Source organism: Mobula hypostoma, chromosome X2, assembly GCF_963921235.1.
Source record: "Mobula hypostoma chromosome X2, sMobHyp1.1, whole genome shotgun sequence".
NCBI classification, from domain to species: Eukaryota; Metazoa; Chordata; class Chondrichthyes; order Myliobatiformes; family Myliobatidae; genus Mobula; species Mobula hypostoma.
Window position 1 is genome coordinate 35,475,208 of NC_086129.1, and position 21,560 is coordinate 35,496,767.

Genomic DNA, 21,560 nt, shown 5'->3' on the forward strand with positions numbered 1-21,560 from the left:
CCTTTACCACTGATAATAGACTGGAGTTGTTATAATTCATGTATTCCTCAATTCCAACCCACCCAAGTACCCCATTACCTCTGGTTCCCCCAACCAGACAGGCATTCCCCTGCCCTGACAAGGCATTTTCCAACCTCCCTATCTACTCCAATTCAAACAGACAGTCAGCCCTCCGCATCCGCGGATTCAACCAACCGCGGATCGGGATCAAAAAAAATGGAAGTTCTCTCTCTTTCTTCTTATTCCCTAAACAATACAGTGTAACAACTATTTACATAGCATTTCCATTGTGCAGGTTTCCCCCACTATCCGAAAGTAGAGCATTCCTATGAAACCTTTCGTAAGCCAAAATGGCATAAAGCGAAGAAGCAATTACCATTAATTTATATGAAAAAAATTTTATGAGCGTTCCCAGACCCAAAAAATAACCTACCAAATCATACCAAATAACACATAAAACCTAAAATAATACTAACATACAGTAAAAGCAGGAACGATATGATAAATACACAGCATATATAAAGTAGAAATAATGTATGTACAGTGTAGTTTCACTTACCGGAATTGGGAAGACAGCGAGCACACTGGAAGGTTCATGCATTTTTCGTCATACAGTTCTTTGTAAGCACTCAAAACATCCTGCAAACCTGCCCTAAACCTGCGTGCCCTTTCAAAATTGAAGTCATACTTTCTGCAATCACTGCAGTACTGTCAATTGTCGCGAAAATCTCACACAGTTCAAAGCTATGGCGGCTTGATGCTGAGTGATGCTGAATGCTATTTTCACTTTTCGCCGCTCTCGCTGTTCGGTTTGCGCGCTGCCTCTATAGCGACTCGCTGCAAAACAAATGCTGAACGCTATTTTCGCTTTTCGCCACTCTCACTGCTTGGGGTTCATGCTGCCTCTATAGCGGCTCGCTGCAAAACAAATGCTGAACGCTATTTTCGCTTTTCGCCACTCTCACTGCTTGGGGTTCATGCTGCCTCTATAGCGGCTCGCTGCAAAACAAATGCTGAACGCTATTTTCGCTTTTCGCCACTCTCACTGCTTGGGGTTCATGCTGCCTCTATAGCGGCTCGCTGCAAAACAAACGCCGAAGGCTAATTTTCACTTTTCACCACTCCCGCTGCTTGGGGTGCGCGCTGCCTCTTTAATGGCTCGCAGCAAAACAAACGCTGAATGCTATTTTCGCTTTTTGCCACACCCGCTGTTCGGTTCGTGCGCTGCCTCTATAACGGCTCACTGCAAAACAAACACCGGACGCTATTTTCACCGCTCCCGCTGCTCGGTTTGCGCGCTGCCTCTATAACGGCCCGCTGCAAAACAAACGCCAAACGCTATTTTCACTTTTTGCCACTCCCGCTGCTCGGGGTGCACGCTGCCTCTATAACAGCTCGCTGCTAAACAAACGCCGAACGCTATTTTCGCCATTCCTGCTGCTCGAGGTGTGCGCTGCCTCTATAACGGCTTGCTGCAAAACAAATGCTGAGCGCTATTTTCGCTTTTCGCCACTCCCGCTGTTCGTTTTGCGCACTGCCTCTATAATGGCTCGCTGCAAAACAAACGCCGGACGCTATTTCCGCTTTTCACCACTCTCGCCGCTCGGGGTTTGTGGAAGAACTACGATGATGGCGTCTGTACTGAACATGTACAGACTTTTTTTCTTGTCATTACTCCCTAAACAATACAGTATAACAACTATTTACATAGCATTTACATTGTATTAGGTATTATAAGTAATCTAGAGATGATTTAAAGTATTCGGGAGGATGTGCGTAGGTTATGTGCAAAATACTACACCATTTTATATACGGGACTTAAGCATCCGCGGAATTTGGTACCCGCGGGGTGTCTCGGAACCAATCCCCTGCGGACACGGAGGGCCAACTGTATTGCTCCATCCCCATCTCTTTCAGCCTGCAGAACCCACCCAACCCAAACCTGTTCATCATTTGAACATCAAAAACTGCAGATACTGGCAATATGAAATCAAAGCAGAAAATGCTGGAAACACTCAGTACGTCAGGCATCACTGGAAAGAGAAATGAGGAAATGTTTCTATTAAAAACTTTCGACACAACAGGACATTTAACGTGAAATATTGATTCTGTTTCTTTCGCCACAGATGCTACTTGACATGGTGAGTCCTCTCAGTATTTTCTGTTTATATTCCAGAGAACTGGTGCCCTATTTGCAATAACTAACCCCAAGAATACAGCTTTTTAAGCAGCCCCTCTGAGACTAGCTTTTCCTCAATCTCCACCTGCCACATATTCGTCCAGTGCTACCTATCCCAATCCTGCCAGTCCTTTCTCTGGTCCAAGCCGTGACAAACTTACATACAAGTCATCTATAAGAAAGCCCCTGTGAGCAGAATGAGAGATCACCTTGTTGGCTCTGCTGTGTCTGAGGCAGTAGGAAGGTTGCTGCCGTCTGCAGATGATGCCCAGGTACGACCACTAACTGCTGCAAGGTGTGAAGTGGCTGCAGGTCCTAAACAAAGGCGGCATTTATCAGTCTGGGATTCACACCTTTAACATTCTTCCCCAGAAGAGCAAATTAATTCTCGAACAGATTCTTATGCAATACCGTGCTTGGAATTGATACCAGTCACCTCGCACCCCTCCCCCCCCCAAAAAAAAGACACATCCACATTTTATTAAAACCCACACCCTATCCTCCAGCCCACAATGTAACTCCTTGGCGCCCTTGCCAAACCCCCACAAACCCAATTTAATCGCCAGCCCCAAGACTTCCAATCACTGCTCCCAATACAATTACAGCGCTTCATGTCAAACATCGTCTTTGCTCCCCACTCCCGATCCAACCACACTCGCTGTCTCAGCAGCTAATCCCCACACCAGACACACATTCTCCGACAACAGACACTTTTGTAAAATGGCTGCAAGTACACAAGTTGAAATGCTATCCCTTGCAGCAACAGACGTCCCGGTGGATTGGATGGTGTGTGTAACCGGCCACTTTCGGGCGTCCGAATACACATCACTGAAATCAGTGCAATCCAGGAGGTGGTACACCGTGGATGGCGAGCTATCTCTGCAGATACCTGTGAAGGTGACTCTCTCTGGTCCTCAGTTTTGATCTGGAAAATGGAAGGTAACCAGCATCAAACGTCAGGGGAAAAAAAAAGAGTATTGTTGATGCAAACAACACCTACACCAGTCCAGATACCAGAAACCCATCAAAACCTTCCTCCTTAGCATTAGAGAGAGCCTAAGCCGGTCACTCCAATATCCAGTATACCAAAAAACTGGAACCAATCTAACAGTATGCTCAGACTAAAGAACGACCTGAAGTCACATACTCAACATTTCTATAACAGCTTCTTCCCCTCCACCAACAGATTTCTGAATGCACAATGAACCCATGAATACTACCTTACCATTTTGCTCTATTTTTGGACTATTTATTTTGTTTATATATACTCTTATTGTAACTTATACTAATTTTTATGTATTGCATTGTACTACTGTCACAAATCAACAAATTTCATGTCATGACTGTGATTATAGATAGATAGATACTTTATTGATCCCAAAAAAAATTACTGTGTCACAGTAGCATTATAAACCTGATTCTGAGATTTGAAAAAAAAATGACAGGCCCTCCTTCATGATCTGCCTGGGATAGGGAGCCTACCTCCCCAATGCATTGTAAAGGAAGCTAAATGTAAACATCCCCATTGCAGCCTTATAGATTCTGCACACACTAGGACTAAAACCTGTTCGCTTCCCAAATCACCTGGCTCGAGACCAAAAAGTTGACACCATTAGAATTTATTTCTGACGCTACTGCTTGAAGTAATAACTTGGAGATGATTCCATACTCCCACTGGCCTTCAGATCCTGACCTGAATCTCTGTTTGCAAGGGAGGGTTTGGAAGACTGGGATTGTCTCCAGGGGCTTGGCAACAGGGCGCACTGATCTGAGTACTTGACAAAGGAAACACGCACGCAAAGATAAATGCTTTGTTTAAAAGTAATTTTGTTTCATTCTCTATACATTATAATTATAAATTGATGTTTATAAGCAATCAAAATATAAAGTTTTGTGGTACTTCTGTATCCCACAAGATATTAAGTGGTACTTTAATGTATTTCTGAGAACTGACTGCTCTTGCTACACCCACGATCCCAGCATCCCTCCCCACTTCACCCACAAACACTACGCATTTCTACAAAGGCTTCTGCACCCTCAGCTTGCAGCTGGAGCTCATTGTGCACCATGTGTTAAATGTCACTGAATGTGTAGTCACAAGTCCAGAAACCAAACTGGTTGGACCGGGTAGGTTGGGCCCCACCTTCCCTCTGTATGCAAATTCCCACTCCCACCAGCACTCATTTTCAGCACTAACCAAAACCTGACTGAGGTCATCCCTCCCTCTCAAGTTCTACAGCGAATGATTCAACCAACATGAGCAATTCTATAAGAAAGAAAACACTAGCTGTGTGGACAACAAATATCTAACTCAAAGACTTTAGGTAATTAACCAGCCCAAATGTTACAATTTTGCTTTTCATAGCTAAAGCTCTCTGCATTAAGAGCACAGCATGAGAGACCAACAGTGTGGAACCTATGACTAAACCTATTTCCTGCTCACCTATTCTGAAAGTGCTGACTCTTGCTAAATAAAATTTAGTGTAGATCAATTATCCCTGCTATCCCTCGCCCCCTGAGCTCAGATGGTCTGTCAGCAGGTTTGTTCCCTGGTATTAGTCACCATCAGGGCCTAGGCTTTGAAATTTAATCTGCTTTCAATGCCAAATACTCCCACTTGGGGTGACACAATGCAGGTTAGATGCAGAGCAAACTTTTGTTTACATTTCCAGGGAAGGGAGGGCACATAATATTGCAAAACCAAATCTAACACTCCCATAGGAGATGCAGCTCAGAAATGTTATGGAGTTAAGCTCTATCTGACCATGACAGTGGTGTGAAGACTGAAGCAAGGACAAGAATGTACTTGTGATGAGAAAAAAAATGTTAAAAAGCTGCAGGAGGTGCTTAGATGTGCCACGGTAGTGTAGCGGTTAGCGGGACTCTATTACAGCTTGGGACATCAGAGTTCAGAGTTCAATTCCAACGTCCTCTGTACATCCTCCCTGTGGAATGTGTGGGTTTGCTCCAAGTACTCTGGTTTCCTCCCACAGTCCAAAGATGTACCGGGTAGGTTAATTAGGCATTGTGAATTGTCCCGTGATCAGGTTAGGGTTAAATCGGCGTCATCAGGGGTTGTGGGGCCTATTCCGTGTCATATCTCTAAATAGAAAAAATGTTAAGTATCTGAAACAAAAACATAAAATGCTGGAAACTCAGCATGTTACACAGCAACTGCGAAAAGAGAAACAGTCAGCATCTTGGTTCTGATGAAAGGTCACAGAGCCAAAACTTTCCACAGATGCTGCCCAACTTGCTGAGATTTTCCAGCAGTTATTTTGTGCATGTACATTTGATGTTTTGGACCCAAAAAAGCAGCAAAGGCTTCAGCAGAGATCGATTTCTGCTGGCAGAAAAATTGGAGTATGTTTGGGGTTGGAAAAGATGATGGGAGGAAGCAGATTGCTTCAAAGTAGAGTGCTGGTGCCCAGTGCAATAATTATTTTGCTGGTAGACAGGGCAAGCTGGGGAAAGGCTGTTAATGTCACACTAGACTTGGGATTTAAAGTTCCATTGATGATAAAACAGGAAATGGAGATCATGGATTCTGTAACCACCATGGGCACCATGGTACCATAGTAGTGAGCTCAATGCTATTACAGCTCGTGGTGTCAGAGTCCAATTCTACCACTGTCTGTAAGGAATTTGTATATTCCCCCCCCCCCCAGGATCGCATGGGTCTCCCCCAAATGCTTCGGTTTCCTCACAGTGTCCACTCATACCACTTAGGTTAATTGGTCATTGTAGATTGCCCTGTGATTAGGCTAGCGTTAAATTGGTGGGTCGCTGGACCACGTGGCTCGTTGGGCTGGAAGGGCCTGTTCTGTGCTGTATCTCTAAATAATTTAAATAAATTTAGTGTTATTGGTTCACATGTCCCATCTAGAATCATTTAAAATTTAATTAAAAACCCTCAACCCTAATTTAGTCTTACTGCAAAACTACCTCCACCCAACAAGCAATCAGTAAAATAGGTACAAACCTAAAACTTTAACTGTATTTCCCAAAAAGATACCATCTGATCTGTTATGTCTGATCAGCTTTTGACTTAACCGTAACTTTTCCTGTCTTCTGACTAAATCAAGCACTAACTCCACTCCATCACTAATCTTAATTACTAATTTGAACTCATATTCCCAATCTGAAATCCAAACCTAAACCCAATTCAATATTCCCACCATGGTAAACAGTGGTAGTGATTATTGTACTATTAAGTTATTGTTTAACAGGGGGAAATGGATAATCAGAAAGTTGAAATATCAAAAACTTAATTATGAATTTGGGTGCAGACACATCAAACACTCACCTGTCGAGTAAAGTCCAGGCCGTTCTGTTCAACACCTGAAATAAGAATAAAGCATGAATATTCAGAACAGTTCCAGTGACTGTGGCAGTGCAACAATTGCAGACTCGTGAACACTGGCATTGCAAGATTAGCAGCATCACCTTTCAGCATAATGATCCTTATCAGAGGCAACCTTTTGGAGGGCCAGATTTGACCTGTTCTCAACACTTTTCCAATAAATAATATATTTTTTATATTATTTATTTGTTATTTTAGGATATGGCAATCATGGGTTTATTTATGCATAAATAACAAAAGGTACGATCCAGTTCAGCTTGCTGCTCCACTCTCTGCTGAACTAAGGGTCTGTGGACAGACTCTCTTTGTGGACTTCAGTTCAGAACGTTAGTTGCTCATGTTTATTGTTTGCATGATTTGTTTCTCCCCCAACCCCACTGCACATTGGGCGTTTGACAGTCTTTTTAAAAAAAATTTTTTGGGTATCTTTGTTTTGTGCATACCTATTAGGAGAATCTTAAGGTTGTATAATGTACACACAATTTGATAATAAATTCATTCTGATCTTTGAAATACTTTCTCTCCTTAACCACCCTCGAATTGGTAAGCCACTTTCTAGAAACAGTGTAGTACTTTCAGCAAAGTAAATGCAACAATGATTTGTGTAAGGAGTTCTAAGATGTAGACTTAGTGGCGATGAAGATTCATTGCTAATCACCAATCTTCCATTTTTACATGAGCCAGAATACAGTTAGGTGGGCTGTTCATTACTGAAAGAACAAAACTTAGTTCAAATTCCATTCATCCATTGAAATGCATAATAACATGGTGGTTTTCTTCTTCCTCCGCATTGCTACCTTCTGTCCTTACCTCCCTCTTCTACTCAGCACTACGGGCACAAATACTTCACAACTCTTGTGACAGTATCCTACAACCCTCAGCTCAGCCAGAGTCTTTTGGCATTCTAATAATCAACCTGGGGCAGGTGCATGGATACAAAAGGCTTAGAGGGATACGGGGCAAACATAGGCAACTGGGACTAACGTAGATGGGAATCTTAGTTAGTACGAATCAGTTGGGCCAAAGAACTTGTTGCCTTGTTGTACGACTCCATGACCACTGTCGAAATTAGAGGGAGAGACACAGGGCCAAATTCACACAGAGAGTCAGAGACAACAAGGATGGAGGGGGGAGGGGGAAGGAAGAAAATAGTTCCCCCCTACCCCTTGAAGCAGATATGGGAAGTCAACTTGCTTCCTGAGATCTGTTGTGGGGCAAACTGTCCTGTGCCACTGTTATCAGCTGCAATTTTCAACACCCTTTTTCTAGGAACAGCACAAATGCGGAATTAGTCATTGCCACAAAGGACAGCTAGACACAGGTGCAGTGTACCGGAGGCACAAGTAATCCACAAATAGGATTTAGTATCGGTGAAGGCTGCAGCTTTTGTTATGTTTCCATGTTATTTAATTCTCCACAACACTGTAGTTCTGTTGGGCATCCAATTTGAATTTCAAATGAGCTCCCCTTTGCTCCTACATAAGCAGCCTCCCCCTCCCCCAGTATGTAAATCCTTCCTGCTCTAATATGAGAAATAGTTTGCAATGCAAATTAGCAAGAGCCCATCTTTATGGCAACTTCTCCATACTTCAGAGTGAGTGGGTATATTATGTATATGTCTGTACATGTGGGTGTGCAGTGCTTAACCACGCAGACCAAAATATTTCAATTTTGATTCCCAATTCAATACAAGTTAAATTATTAAGGACATGATACACTTACAAAACAAAATTGCTGCAGGTTGAGGAGTAGGGGCTAACCAGAAGGACTTTTTTCTCTAATTCTTGTACATACTTTTTGAATAAAAATTATTTTTTGAAATTAAAATAAATCTTGGAATGTTCTGGCTCTTCAAAAGGGCACCTGTGGAGCAGAGGTTAAGATGATGATTCACAAACTGAATGCATTATAGTATAGTTTATTTTTTTTAAAACTGCAGATTAAAAGTCTCATTTTATCCATGCCAAATGCAGCTTTCCTGCTGTATTGACCTAGATGGTATCTTACACCATGTTACTCACAGCTGCTTTCAGAGCAGTGTTGAACAAAGCCAGTCCAACTGAAAATATGCAAATAATGAACAGTTCAGCAAAAACAATGAATTTAGGATCTAGTTCCTGCCCTTTTCCTCAAACGGTATAAACTTCAGCAACCACACTTGATTCACAATGCCAGAGGCATGAAACAAAGCACAAGATTTGGATTATCCCAACCCAACCTTACCCTACCCTTCTACTCTGTAGGATTGGTGTCCTAGTTGGGATAATTCAGCTCACTCAGGCGACCCAGTCTTTTTCAGCATCATCATCTTCCCATTTGTATCCTGTTATTCCAGGACACATGGACAGTCCCTATCACTGAATCCAGGCCTAGAAAAAATCTTATGGTTTCAAGTCAAATTAGGTCAAAGAAACTATTGGATTGTCTAGTTCTCTCTTCAGCAAATAAATTAATACTCCTTTGTATTGAACATCCACTTCTACCTTTCAGAGGAGAATCTCAGAAGGAAGCAGATACAAGTAATCAGGTTTAGACATTTTTGCATTAGTCGGTACGACCATCATTATACCATTCACCAAGTCTCCGCTCTTCACTTAGTTGGAACAACAAAGGGCAGATCCAGAACTCAGTGTGTAATGGGCATTGACCAGAACTCAGGGTGTCACGGGCATACCACAAACATTTCTTCACTTGCCTCCATCCCACAACAAACCCAAATTAAACAAATGTGAGAGGGAGTTTCTTAGGCACTGGCCTACAGAAACAGTAAGCCAGGACAACCAACATTCAAAACACAAAAAGCAACAGTGTGTTGGCAAGGAATCAGCAACTAGAACCAGGCTTGAAAACCTGCCCCATCTAATCAGAAGGGAGAGAGTGGTCAACAAGGTATTTACCAAAGAGGATCCGTGAGCAGCCCCGACCTTGACCTGTAACCTGGCTCACAAGAGCACAACTTGGAGAATATTTATGCCTGGTCTGGTAATGGCAAGAAACACTCACATTACGATTGTCAATTGATGAGAAAATCTACTTCCCCCTAACACACCACCAAGATTGTTGAATCCTTCAGCATCAATATTCCAGTGACTCACTATTTATGAGTTTTATTCAACCATATGGACCCATATCAACCAAGGAAAGGTTGAGTGAGCTAAGGCTTTTCTCTTTGGAGCAAAGGAGAATGAGAGGTGACTTGATCAAGGTGTACAAGATGATAAGTGGCATAGATTGAATGGACAGCCAGCTCCTTTCTCCGGGGCAGAAATAGCTCATACAAGAAGGCATACATCTAAGGTGACTGGAGCAAAGTATGGGGAGATGTCAGAGGCAAGTTTTTTTAAAAAATACATAGAACATACTGCTAGGGGTGGTGGTAGAGGTAGATACATTAGAGACATTTAAGAGGTACATCAATGAAAGAAAAATGGAGGGCTATGTTGGAGGGAAAGTTAGGTTGATCTTGGAGTATGTTGAAAGATCAGCACAATATTGAGATCCAAAGGGCCTGTACTGTTCTGTGTTGATATACACATTGTGGCTACAAGACCAGCTATCTCGCAGAGAGTGTCTCACCTTTAGAATCCCCATTAATTTATCTCCATCTATAAAGTCAGGTTTCTGGACTATGACAGAATTTTCCCACTAACCTGGAGTAATACAACTCCAGTCAGGCAGCTCAATCACATCAAGGAAGAGCAGCAGCGAATGGGATTCCATTCATTGCTGTAGGCACCGGACCTCCACTCCACATAGTGCAACATCTCCAGCAGTGCTCCAAGATTTCATCAACAGCACCTCCAAACATGGGGTGGCACATCAGGGCAATGCTGTTACAGCAGCAGCGACCGTGGATCAATTCCTGCTGCGGTGTGCAAGGAGTTTGTGTGTTCTCCCTGTGAATGCAGGGGTTTCCTCTGGGTGTTCCGGTTAAATCCCACATTCAAAAGCATACACATTAGTAAGTTAATTGGTTACATGTGTATAATTGGGTGAGCTACAAGGGCCTGTTACCATGCTATACCTCTCTAAAAACAAATGTGACCTTCACCATCCAGAAGGACAAAGGCAGCATCCGGATGGGAACACCAGCATTTTCATTATTCCCTCAATCAGACACAGCTTGATATGGAAACAGTTCACCTTTACTTCAGCAGAATCCTGATAACATTGAGTATTTACCCTACATGGCTTATTTGAGTAGATCACAACTATCACTGGAATTGAAGATGGACAATACATGCTGGCATTGCAATTATAAATATCCTGTGAATAAATACATAATAAGAACTGAACTAGTACTTTAAGCTTCTGCTTTCATGATCTGCACACAAGTTCAAATTCTACCACAGATGATGGAATCATTAAGTTCTGTTAAAAGAAATTTTGTGGTGTGGTGGCAGGTCGTGGGAGCCAGTTGGAGAAAAGTTCAATGCCAATAATGTTAATGAAGAAAAATTGTTGAAATGTTACAGAACCAATCTAGTTTGCTAGTCTAGTTAAATCTAGGTAGGGCCAGCACATTAGTGTTGTGGGTATGGTTACACTTTACAGCGCCAGCTGTAAGATTGGGTCTTGATGCCCGCCACTGTCTGTACATTCTCCATGTGACTGTATGGGTTCCCTCCCACATTCCAAAGAGGGCTGGTTAGGGCTATGAGTTGTGGCTTCCTGCTGCTGGAGGAGGAAAATGCGGGAGCCTTGGGTTCCACTTTGCAAGGATTGATTGACAAGACTCGTGGTTGTGGACTGGTTTTGGGGGGCTTTGAGGTTCATGTTGCGTGTATATTCTGGATTCTGCTTGCTCTGTTTTTTTTTGCTGCTTTTGAGCAGTTTGATCGGAGCTCTTCAATGAAGACCGGCTTTGCGGCCTAGCAGTCAGCTAGCAGCACGGCATTGAACTAAACTGAATACTACAGGACTCCTGGAATGAAGTTTGATATTCTACGTGTTGTTCGCTTGCTTTTTGCTGTTTGTGCAACTTGTTCTTTTCTCGTGTGTGGGTGTTTGATGTTTCCTTTGAATGGGTTCCATGGTGTTTTTTTTTTGTTTCATGATTACCTGCCGGAGGGTGAATCTCAGAGTTATATTCTGTATAAATTATTTCAATCTTTGGGTATGCTATGTTGGCACCTGAAGTGTGGCGACACTTGCAGGCTGCCCAGCACAGTCCTCGCTGATTTGACTTGACGCAAATGACGCATTTCACTGTATGTTTCAACGTGCATCTGGTAATAACTCCAATCTTCAACTTTAAAATCTTCTTTACCCAGGCCCATTTATGTAATCATTCCTCATAAGCAACAAGAGCATCTTCCTCCTGACATAACCTATAAAGTCACACAGCAGTGTCACGCTGCCTTAAAGGAACAATAATGCAATAGCTCATTTCACCCAACATCAATCTATGCACATGAATTGGACATTATAAAGGCAAACACAGCCCAGTTGAACCCATAGAGGACATTCCCTCACAAACATCTGGAAATATGTCTAAAAAGAAAGACCTGTTCCTTAGAATCTCTGGGGGTTCATACCTTTCAGCCAACAGTGTAGATTTCTCCTTCACCACCCCTGGGTACACTCTGTTCCACTGGGAGGATGAATACCTCAGGAGTGACAACGTGATTTATGTAGCTAAAAGCAGAGTGCATCCAAAATTGCTCAACTATGATTCCTGAATCAGAGACTCAATGAGGTCAAACCAGGGCAAGGACTCTCACTTTCCCCCTTCAGTTGATGAACCAGTACTGTTCCATACTGACTGCTTGAAGCAGCAGAGCAAAAAGAGCACAAAGTTTGGGTGGGGGTCTTCAACATCCATCATCAAGGCTGGCTCAGTAGCCCACCAACACTGGCTAACTTGGCCAAATCTTTAAGGGCACAGTTGCCTGACTGAATTACCATCAACTGGCAAGCAAATCAATACAAGATAAAAGCTACAGCCTTTCCTTAGTAATCTATCTGCTGCAGAAGCAGATCGAAAACTTCCTTACTACTGAATGTTTTATCCATCTTCATCTTCTCCTGAGATCAGTTTCTGTGATGGTGGTATTATACTAATAGTGCCAACTACAAGAACTTGACAGTGTATGGGTCGTCGACAACAAGAAAATTACTTGCATTAATTCCTCAGTGCATTGCAACCATCCACAAATTAAAAACAGTTCCATCATGTTCAGGATACTTAACATCACAACAAAGCAGTCCCACTTTTTGCATTCTGATAATCACCTTCCATATTCACTAAGCCTCCCTTTGCTGTGCACAAAATGCACAGCAATAATTCACAGAATCATACAGCATGGAAACAGGCCATTTGGCCCATCACATCCACGCTGACCAGTAGACATCCATCTGTATTAATTCCGTTTTCCAGCTCTTGGCCCAAAGCCTTCTATCCTGAGGCAATTCAATGCTCCTAAATTGTAATTCACCAAGGTTTCTTTGATATTATTCAAAGCTGTACTCACTAGTACATAGGAAATGGGATACCTAGCACCCAAATTTACCCCTACAAGCTTGGAAATATAGAATTAACCTTAAACATCTTTGCCTCAGGGCTGCACACCACAATTTTTAAGGGCAATTGGAAATGGGCAATAAATGTTGGTTTAACCAAAGACGCCTACATCCTGTCATAAGACAAATATTAAAATCTGGGTCACAGGCATGAGTCACACAGGATTAAGCCAGATTCAACTGAAAGTGTTAACAATAGAGAATTCATTTAAAAAGCAATGTTGCATTGATGCTACTTGATCATGAATTATTGCAGAGATTATCTCTGATCACTCACCAAAATCCTTTACCATGCAGTAAATCACGTTTCCCTGGTAAAAATGGACAATGTGGGAAAGGTTCTCAATCTGAATGTTAAATCTAGCTAGGACTTTCACACTGAGCAGCAGGACCCTGGGCAGCACTGCAGAACAGAGGAACGTTGGAATACAAGTACATAGTTTGCTGAAAGCAGTCACAGGTTGACAGTGGTGAAAAAAGCTTTTGGCATGCTGACCTTCATCAGTCAGGCCATCGAGCGTAAGTCAGGAGACCATGGTGTGATTGTACGGGACACTGGTGAGGCTGCATTTGGAGTATTGTGTTCAGTTTTTGTCACCCTACTATATAAAAAAAAATGTTTTTAAACTGGAGGAGTTACAAAGATTTGCCAGAACATGAGGGACTGAACTATAGGGAGCGGTTGGACAAGGTAGGGCTTTCTTCCTTCGGGCAGAGGAGAATGATAGATGATCTTAAAGATTCATAAAAACAAGAACAACATAGAGTGAATGCACTCAGTCTTTCCCTCCTCACCAGGGTATCAAAAACTAGAGGACATAGGTTTAAGGTGACAGGGGAAAGAATTAAGAGCAACTTAAGGGGTAACATTTTTAAAAAAAAACAAAGGATGGTATTTATATGGAAACAGTTGCCAGAGGAAGTGGTTGAGGCAGGTACAATAACAATATTTAAAAGACAGTTGGACTGGTACATGGTTTGGAAAGTTTTAGAAGGTTATGGACCAAAGGGCCCCTTTCTGTACTCTGCATAAACTCTATGAAACATTAACTGTTCCTTTCTCCACAGCTCTTGCCCTGACCTGCTGACTGTTTCAACCATTGTCTGTTTTTATTTCAGATTTCCAGCATTTGCAGTTTTCTCCCCCTCTGATTTTCAATCACATTCAATTAGACAGTTAAATCATTCACCAATAATGGCCAGTTGATCAACGTGCTTTAAAAATATCGCCAGAAATCCTCTTCCAATGATTACTCACAGTCTGAGCAGCAGATTCAGCATGGGTAGGAAAAGTTTAGAGCAGGAGTTCCCAACCTTTTTTATGCCATGGACCAACACCATTAAACAAGGGTTCCATGACCCCTGGGATTTAGAGAGATCTGGGCCAAACACAGGCAAATGGGTATCTTTATTGGCATGGGACAAGTTGGAATGAGAGGGCTGTATTACTCTGATCATTCTCTCAGCATTCATTGTATTACTGCCCAGATTTTATTCAACAGTAAAGAGCAACAGGGGCCGGCTGGTGGTGCAGTGGCATCAGCACTGGACGTCAAGGCAGACGGTCCTGAGTTCAAACCCAGCCGGGTCCCAACCTGGGCAGCAGCAGTGTCTTCGCGGAAGAAAGGCCTGGCAATCTACTTCCGTATCTTGCCATGAAAACCCTAGGGGCCCAATGGTCCAGGAGGTCACAAAGAGTCGGACTCAACTGAACAACAACAACAAAGAGCCACAGCAATATTTTTGTTAATGAATTTGTTCAGGACCACATTTAGGCCGTAGATGGAACACTGGAGACAGTCTGCATCTGCTGCGTACCAAGAGGCTGCTTAACGTGATTCCAGATGGGCACAAGCACCAAGCATTGATCAGTTGCAGTGAATGACATACTGCAGTTACCATATAAACTGCATCACCACTGTTTTGGGCAACTAATAGAAAAACAGAAGATTAACTCATCTGGACATACCCATGTATAAGTTGGCAGGCGAGACTGAGAGTATTCCTGGCTATAAAAAGTTTTGCTATTGCTGACCGTTTTTCCTCTCTTTGGAAACAAGGTGATTGAAGTGTTAGACAAGCCTTCAACATTATGACGGATTCCAATAAAGGTAAATGTTTAACATGTTAAACATTCCAAGGCATTTCACAGAAGGTTTATTAATAATTGAAGTGATTCAGAGGCATTATGCCCTGAGGTAGCCAATGGCAGTAATGCAGGTGCTGTGCTTAGCTTGGTAAAGAGAGCAACAAGAAAAGAGCTCAACTTTTGATCATCTAGTGAGCAGTGATGGAGAATACACAGGTGACCATTGGAAGAGGTCACACTACACTAATTGTTGCACTTCATCACCTTCGCAGTGGCTCTTTTGCCAATACCAATTACCCAAAGAGCTTCCAGTCCCTGGATTATGTACTCACCATATTCTATAATTCACCAGACTGCAAACTCCCAGTCTCAACCTAATAGCTGGTGGTAGAATTTAAAACTGCAGGCGCTCTCCTTGCAACAGGGAAGATTATGAGGGCACCAGCGGAAGGCACTTCAAGTCATGAGGCATGGGACAGGGTAACTACGGAGAGAAACTATTCTATTTTATAGTCAGAATTATACAGTGTGGATACAGCCCTTCGGCCCATGCAGACCAATATATCACTCCCACTTGCCTGCATTTGGGACTTATCCCTCTAAGCCCTTTCTATCCATGTATCTGACTAAACATTTTATAGCCATGGATTAATGGAGGGAACATAAAGTGATGAGGGATTTAAACCAAAATGCAGCATGGATCTGAAATACACTGCCTATGTTCAAGTGCGGCATTCAAAAAGAATCTGGATAAATAATTAAATGAAAGATTTTACAGGTGGTTGGGTTTGCAGAGTGGGATTAACTGAACCGCATTTTTGTGGAGCCAGTATGAACTCTATAGGCTGAACGGCCTCCTATTCTGTAAGCATAGAGTGGTTCTGTGACCTCCCGGAATCACGCCTGAACTCCCATTTGTACAAAGAGTGGTCACAATGAGCCAGGTATGCACGAGAAAAAACTGGGCAAAAATAGATACACTACTTCGCTGTCAAAGGATTCATAGGGATGTTGTCGGGATTGGAGGGCATGAGTTAAAAGGAGAGAATGGACAGAGGCAAGATGGTAGAGGTATATAAAATGAGGGGGTAGATAGGAAAATAAGGTAGAGCTGCAGTAGTCCCTAGAACATGGAAACAGGCCCTTCAGACTAACTTGTCCCTGCTGACTAAGTCCCATTTACCTACTCTTGGCCCACGTCCATTTGTATTATAGTGTAACAATACTATCTGATACTTAATTTCACATCATTTGTAAAAGTAGTACTGGCATGTTGGCAATACAAACAAATAACAGGAACAATGATCAGACAATATTCCAACTACAGCTTCTGCTGAAGTGCAGCTGGACAGGGGAGCAGTCAACAGGCTGGGATCCTATAGGTGTTTTACATCCTCTTTTTAAATCCTTACAAACCAATACATCCGGTACCTCACAGTTTGCTTAACGCTTACAGCAGATGCTTGAAAGTGCTCCATAAATCACTGAATGCTAGAAATTAAAATGGACCACTGGCTATCAATAGCAAATCAAAGAAACAGAGCTAGCTCACATCATTTTGAAAACTGCAATATCCTTGAAAATAAACGCTTGAGGAATTCAAATTTCCACAGCAGTTTGCACTTTTTGAAATAGAAAATAAATATGCTCAAAGTCATGCCTGCCACTCGTGTTTGAGTCAATCATTGTACAGCCAACCAATGACAGTTCATTGCATTTCTGCAAAGTCGCTCTCAAATTAAACCTTCGCTTTTGGGTGCAAGGTCACCAATAGTTAAGTTTCAAATGTCTACCAGAATCTTTATCTAACTTCCAAGAAATTGACACTAGTCACAGAACCAAGGACAAAAGATACTGAAGATCTGAAATACGAACAGGAAATACTGAAAACACACAGCAGGTCATGGATTCAGTGTAGTACAGCACAGTAAAAGGCCTTTTTGGCCCATCGTGTCTATGCCAACCATCATGCCTATCTACACTAAACTATTTACCTGCAATGACTCCACATGCCTCATTCAAGTACCTGTCCAGAGGCTTTTAACATGCTGTTCATGTCACAACCACCTCCTCAAGCAGCTCATTCCACAAACCTATTCTTTGTGTGAAAAATATACCATCCAGATTCCCATTAAACTTCTTCCTTGTGACTTTACACCTATGCCCTCTAATTTTAGATACAATGGGAAGCTAACTCCAGCTACACATCTTATCTAGTCATAATTTCATATATCTTCATCATCATCGTACCCCTCAGTCTCCTTTGCTCAGGAAAACAGTCACATACTATCTATTCTCTTGCTATGACTCAAATCTTCCAATCCTGACAACATTCCTGTGATTTTTTTTTTTAAAAACACGTTCTCTTCAGATTAATCACAACTTTTCGGTAGTGTGGCAATCAGAAGTGTACACAATATTGCACATGCAGCCTAACCAACATTTTGTAGATGATGTCCCAACTCAGCCAATGAAGGCAAGCACACCATTTGCCTTGTTCACCACCCTGTCCATCTGTATCACCATTTCCAGGAAAGTTAGGTAATTGTACTCCAGGTCCACGTTCAATACAATACCTCACCTCTCCAAAGGTCAAAGAGAAACTGTGGAAACCGTCTGGGCAGAATTTACATTTCGCAATCGGTGAATGAGTTTTTACAGAAATTTTGCATGAAACATTTAAACTTGTCACTTTGTGTGCAGCTTTAGATCAAACCTCCAACTGTGCCCAAGTCAGATACACTGTCCATTAAATCAGAATTTAGAAGCCTGTGTCACTAAAGAAAAACACAAAATGTTTTCAGTTCACAGCAGATCAACAACAGGTGTGAAGAGAGAGAAACAAAAGCAAGGAGTTCCAATCAGGACCCACGTTCAAATATTAACATCTCAAACTAGTATCTGCAGTCAACCCTCTTTGGCTGGGATCTTTGCCAACTATGAAATTTTGGAAGACCCAACAGCAAGAGCCTTCAGCTCAAAACTGGTTTGGGCTGCTCCCTGATTCTAGGTTGGATGGAGTAAAGTACCACTACAACGTGTGCTGGAGCCAGTTTGGAATTGAACTGGAGAAGGGTCAGGGATAGGAGAGGTACAAGGAGGGTACCAGAGAAATATCACTTTCTGCCCTTCACTCTGCAATCGCTGTAAGGGTGAAATTAATGCAAATATTGACAATCACATTTTCTAAGCTTTCAGACTCCTGCCCCTCTGATCAGAATGAACAGCTGCAAAGGTAATTAAATCCTTTACAGGCAGCCCACGGAGCCGTTTAAATTAGCTGGAGATGTTATGTCTGTCTAATTCATTCCACAGCACTCAAGTCCCATTGATAGGTTAACGCGTAGAGTTCGCTATCCAGGATACTTTCTGCTTAGATAACTCCTGTAACTCAGATTCCAGCACTAACGACAGGAGTTTAACCAAAAAACTTCTTACTAATCGCCTCGCTTTGCAGTTACCTGCCTGTTCCTGGGGTTGTGACACACCAACTCGGACATCTGATGATTTATCCGTCCCGACACTCATCTTACTGCAAAGAAAGGAAAACACTAATTTTAATTAAAACGCGGCTTTAAAAAAACACACACGCACAAAAATCCTGCCAGCAAAATCACCCTGATCTAATGGACAACCACATCACATGGGCAATAGTTACTTCGCGCTCCTCTTCGATCGCTCCCCAATACCAAGCACAAACGTTTTTTTTCCCCCAGGTGTGGAGATGGCACGGGATGTTTGTTTCCCTTCCTAATTACAGCTGCTGAGCAACAATTACCTCACAGAGACCGGGGTCGAACTCTTTCAGTTGGTCAGTGATCGCGAATCTTCAGTGCAACGCAGGAGGCAGTTCGGAGTTCTACGTAAATTGGGCAAATGTGACTCTCTGACACTGCAGGTGGGTTTCAGTGCCTTTCGACAGTGTAACTCGCTGTGAGTTTAGGTGCAAGACAAAGAGGTATTTGCATATCATTTGAGACAGTACACTAGCAGCCTACCCATCCACCCTCATTTGTTTAACTCAACAAGTACCAGTTCTGAATAAACAGAGATTATCGTTTAACTCTACAACTAAAAAAATTGCGTGAAGGTACTGCAAATGTGTTTGGAATAGATTATATTCCAACACAACCACCACTCCCAGCAGCTGGGTGCGCAGAATCATTCCGCCTTAAACCACCTAGATATTAAAGGCACGGCGGCTTCACGTCTGCCTCACTCAACGGTCATTGATTCTTGGGACCAGGACTGACTAAAGTCCCTTCCACCTTGCTTGGAGAAGGACTTGAACTCCTCTTTCCGAGAATCGGCCGAAACTCGGAATCTCAGTGGATGTTGGATTCCAGTATTCAATCGCTCCGTATGGAAGGGGCGGTTCGCCTGATTCTCAGATATGCAACAGTTGGTGTTGCACGGGACACGCGGAGCGGCAGAAACAGTCCTGACTCGGTACCTGCTGAGGGAAAAATGTTTCTACTACTTGCCCGGCCAAAATGTTGACTCTCAGTATCTCCAGAAAAACTCTGGCCACCCACTATATAATAGAAGCGCGCTTCTGGGAATTAGGAGTCTGAGGAGTTTTTTAAGAATTGAATTTCGGATTAGTGCAAACGGGCTGCTAATCGGCGCTGACTCGGTGTCACCTGAATCAGTGGAAATTGGCACCAGCAGATCAGGGAGCTGGATTGTGGATTCCAAGGGTGGCGTGGGCGTCCCGGGGCTCAAAGGGCGCTCCGCTAAAAATAAGGTTGACCCCGATGCAAACCATCCTGCGACTGGATGAGCAGTACATGTTAAAGTCTGGGAGGGTAGATCGGAGGAGATGTTTAAGTAGAACAGAGACCATCATTCCTGAGGGCATAGGGGTTGAACAACACACACTCACTCACTCAGCTGGAACTCGCAAGTTAGGCGGTGAGTATGGAGGGGAATAACCAGACTTTTCGGGTGAGACCCTCTTCAGTCCTGATAGAGACTCTGATCAGGAATGATGAAGGGTCTCCACCCGAAACGTCGACTGTTTATTCCCCTCCATAGATACTGCCTGATTCGTTGAGTTCCTCCAGCGTTTTGTGTGCATGCTCAAGATTTCCAGCATCTACAGTACCTCTTGTGTTTGAGGTAGGGGTCAATTTCGGTAACATCTTAGCCAATGGAGAGACACTGTCTCCACGATATCCTCCAAATGCATTGGAAAGATAACCAACGGAACATCAGTATCCTCTCCAAGACCCACGTCCCCATAATTACACACATCCTGCATTCTGATTTCTTTTTACTACCTCAGTGTAGTTATGCAAGAAATTGATCTGTCTGGATGGCATACAAAATGAAAGCTTTTCACTGTATCTTGATACATGTGACAATAATAAACTAAAATCATTCGAAAAATGGAGGGCTATGAGGGGGAAGGGTTAAGTGTTCTTAGAGTAGGTTAGCACAGCACTGTGGGCCAAAGGGCCTGTACTGCAATGTAATGTTCTATTATTCCAATCTCTAGCAATGGTGGATAGAGGAAAAAGTGCAATATCTCTGCAGATTCTTGGAAATCCCTGGTTTTTGACTCTTCGAGGTGAAAAGGGGGTGTTTGAAAATGCATTGAAAACCTCAATCCTTGTACTAGAGGCACTGTTGAAGTCTTGTGCCCGCTCTGTCAGCCACTTTCCATCTGTGAAAGTCTGCCACTGCCTCATTGCCCTCATCAGTCTCCTCATTTCCACTCCAGTTTTGTGGGATTCATGTCATGTTCAATCCCAAGGGATTGCCTAAGAAGAAGGGAAAATTTGGGTAATGGTAAAATTAGTAAATTGGTTTGTTATTGTCACATGTACTGAAGTACAGTGAAAATCTGTTTTGGGTGATCCATGAGGATCATTTCATTACTGAGGTAATAGAAGGGAAAACAATAACAGAATGCATAATAAAGTGTTACAGTTACAGGGTAAGTGCAGTTCACGTAGACAATAAGGTACAAGGCCATAATGAGGTAGATTGTGAGGTCAAGAGTCCATCTTATCATACTAGGGGACCATTCAATAGGGGGATAGAAGTTATCCTTGAGCCTGGTGGTACATGCTTTTAGGCTTTTGTATCTCCTGTGCAGTGGGAGGGGAACAAGATTCACATGATTGGACAGAGTTGGCATGGTTTTGTGAATGGGAATTCTCATTTAATGAATAGAACATGGAAATCTATGGCACATTATAGGCCCTTTGGCCCACAATGTTGTGCTGACCATGTAACCTACTCTAGAGACTGCCTAGAATTTTCCTAGCGCATAGCCCTCTATTTTTCTGAGCTCTATGTACCTATCTAAGAGGCTCTTAAAAGACCCTATTGTATCTGCTTCCACCACCGTCGCTGGCAGTGCATTCCACACACCCACCACTCTCGGTGTGAAAAATTTG

General features: G+C 42.7%; 1 protein-coding gene across 3 annotated transcripts in view; it reads right to left on the minus strand.

The window, feature by feature from the left end:
• pou2f3 (POU class 2 homeobox 3) overlaps positions 1 to 19,493 on the minus strand; it is a 41,780-nt gene extending 22,287 nt beyond the window's left edge. The window contains exons 1-5 of one of the 3 annotated variants that reach the window (XM_063038250.1): positions 19,334 to 19,493; positions 18,615 to 18,685; positions 6,486 to 6,520; positions 3,069 to 3,104; positions 2,389 to 2,494 (exon numbers count right to left, since the gene is read on the minus strand). In XM_063038250.1, coding sequence (XP_062894320.1) covers positions 2,389 to 2,494; positions 3,069 to 3,104; positions 6,486 to 6,520; positions 18,615 to 18,681 — 244 coding nt within the window. In that variant the 5' untranslated portion in view covers positions 18,682 to 18,685; positions 19,334 to 19,493. Of the gene's footprint in view, positions 1 to 2,388; positions 2,495 to 3,068; positions 3,105 to 6,485; positions 6,521 to 18,614; positions 18,686 to 18,931 lie in introns of all 3 variants that reach the window. The other 2 variants (XM_063038249.1, XM_063038251.1) reach the window with 2 other exon arrangements.
• Between the last annotated feature and the right edge of the window lie 2,067 nt (positions 19,494 to 21,560).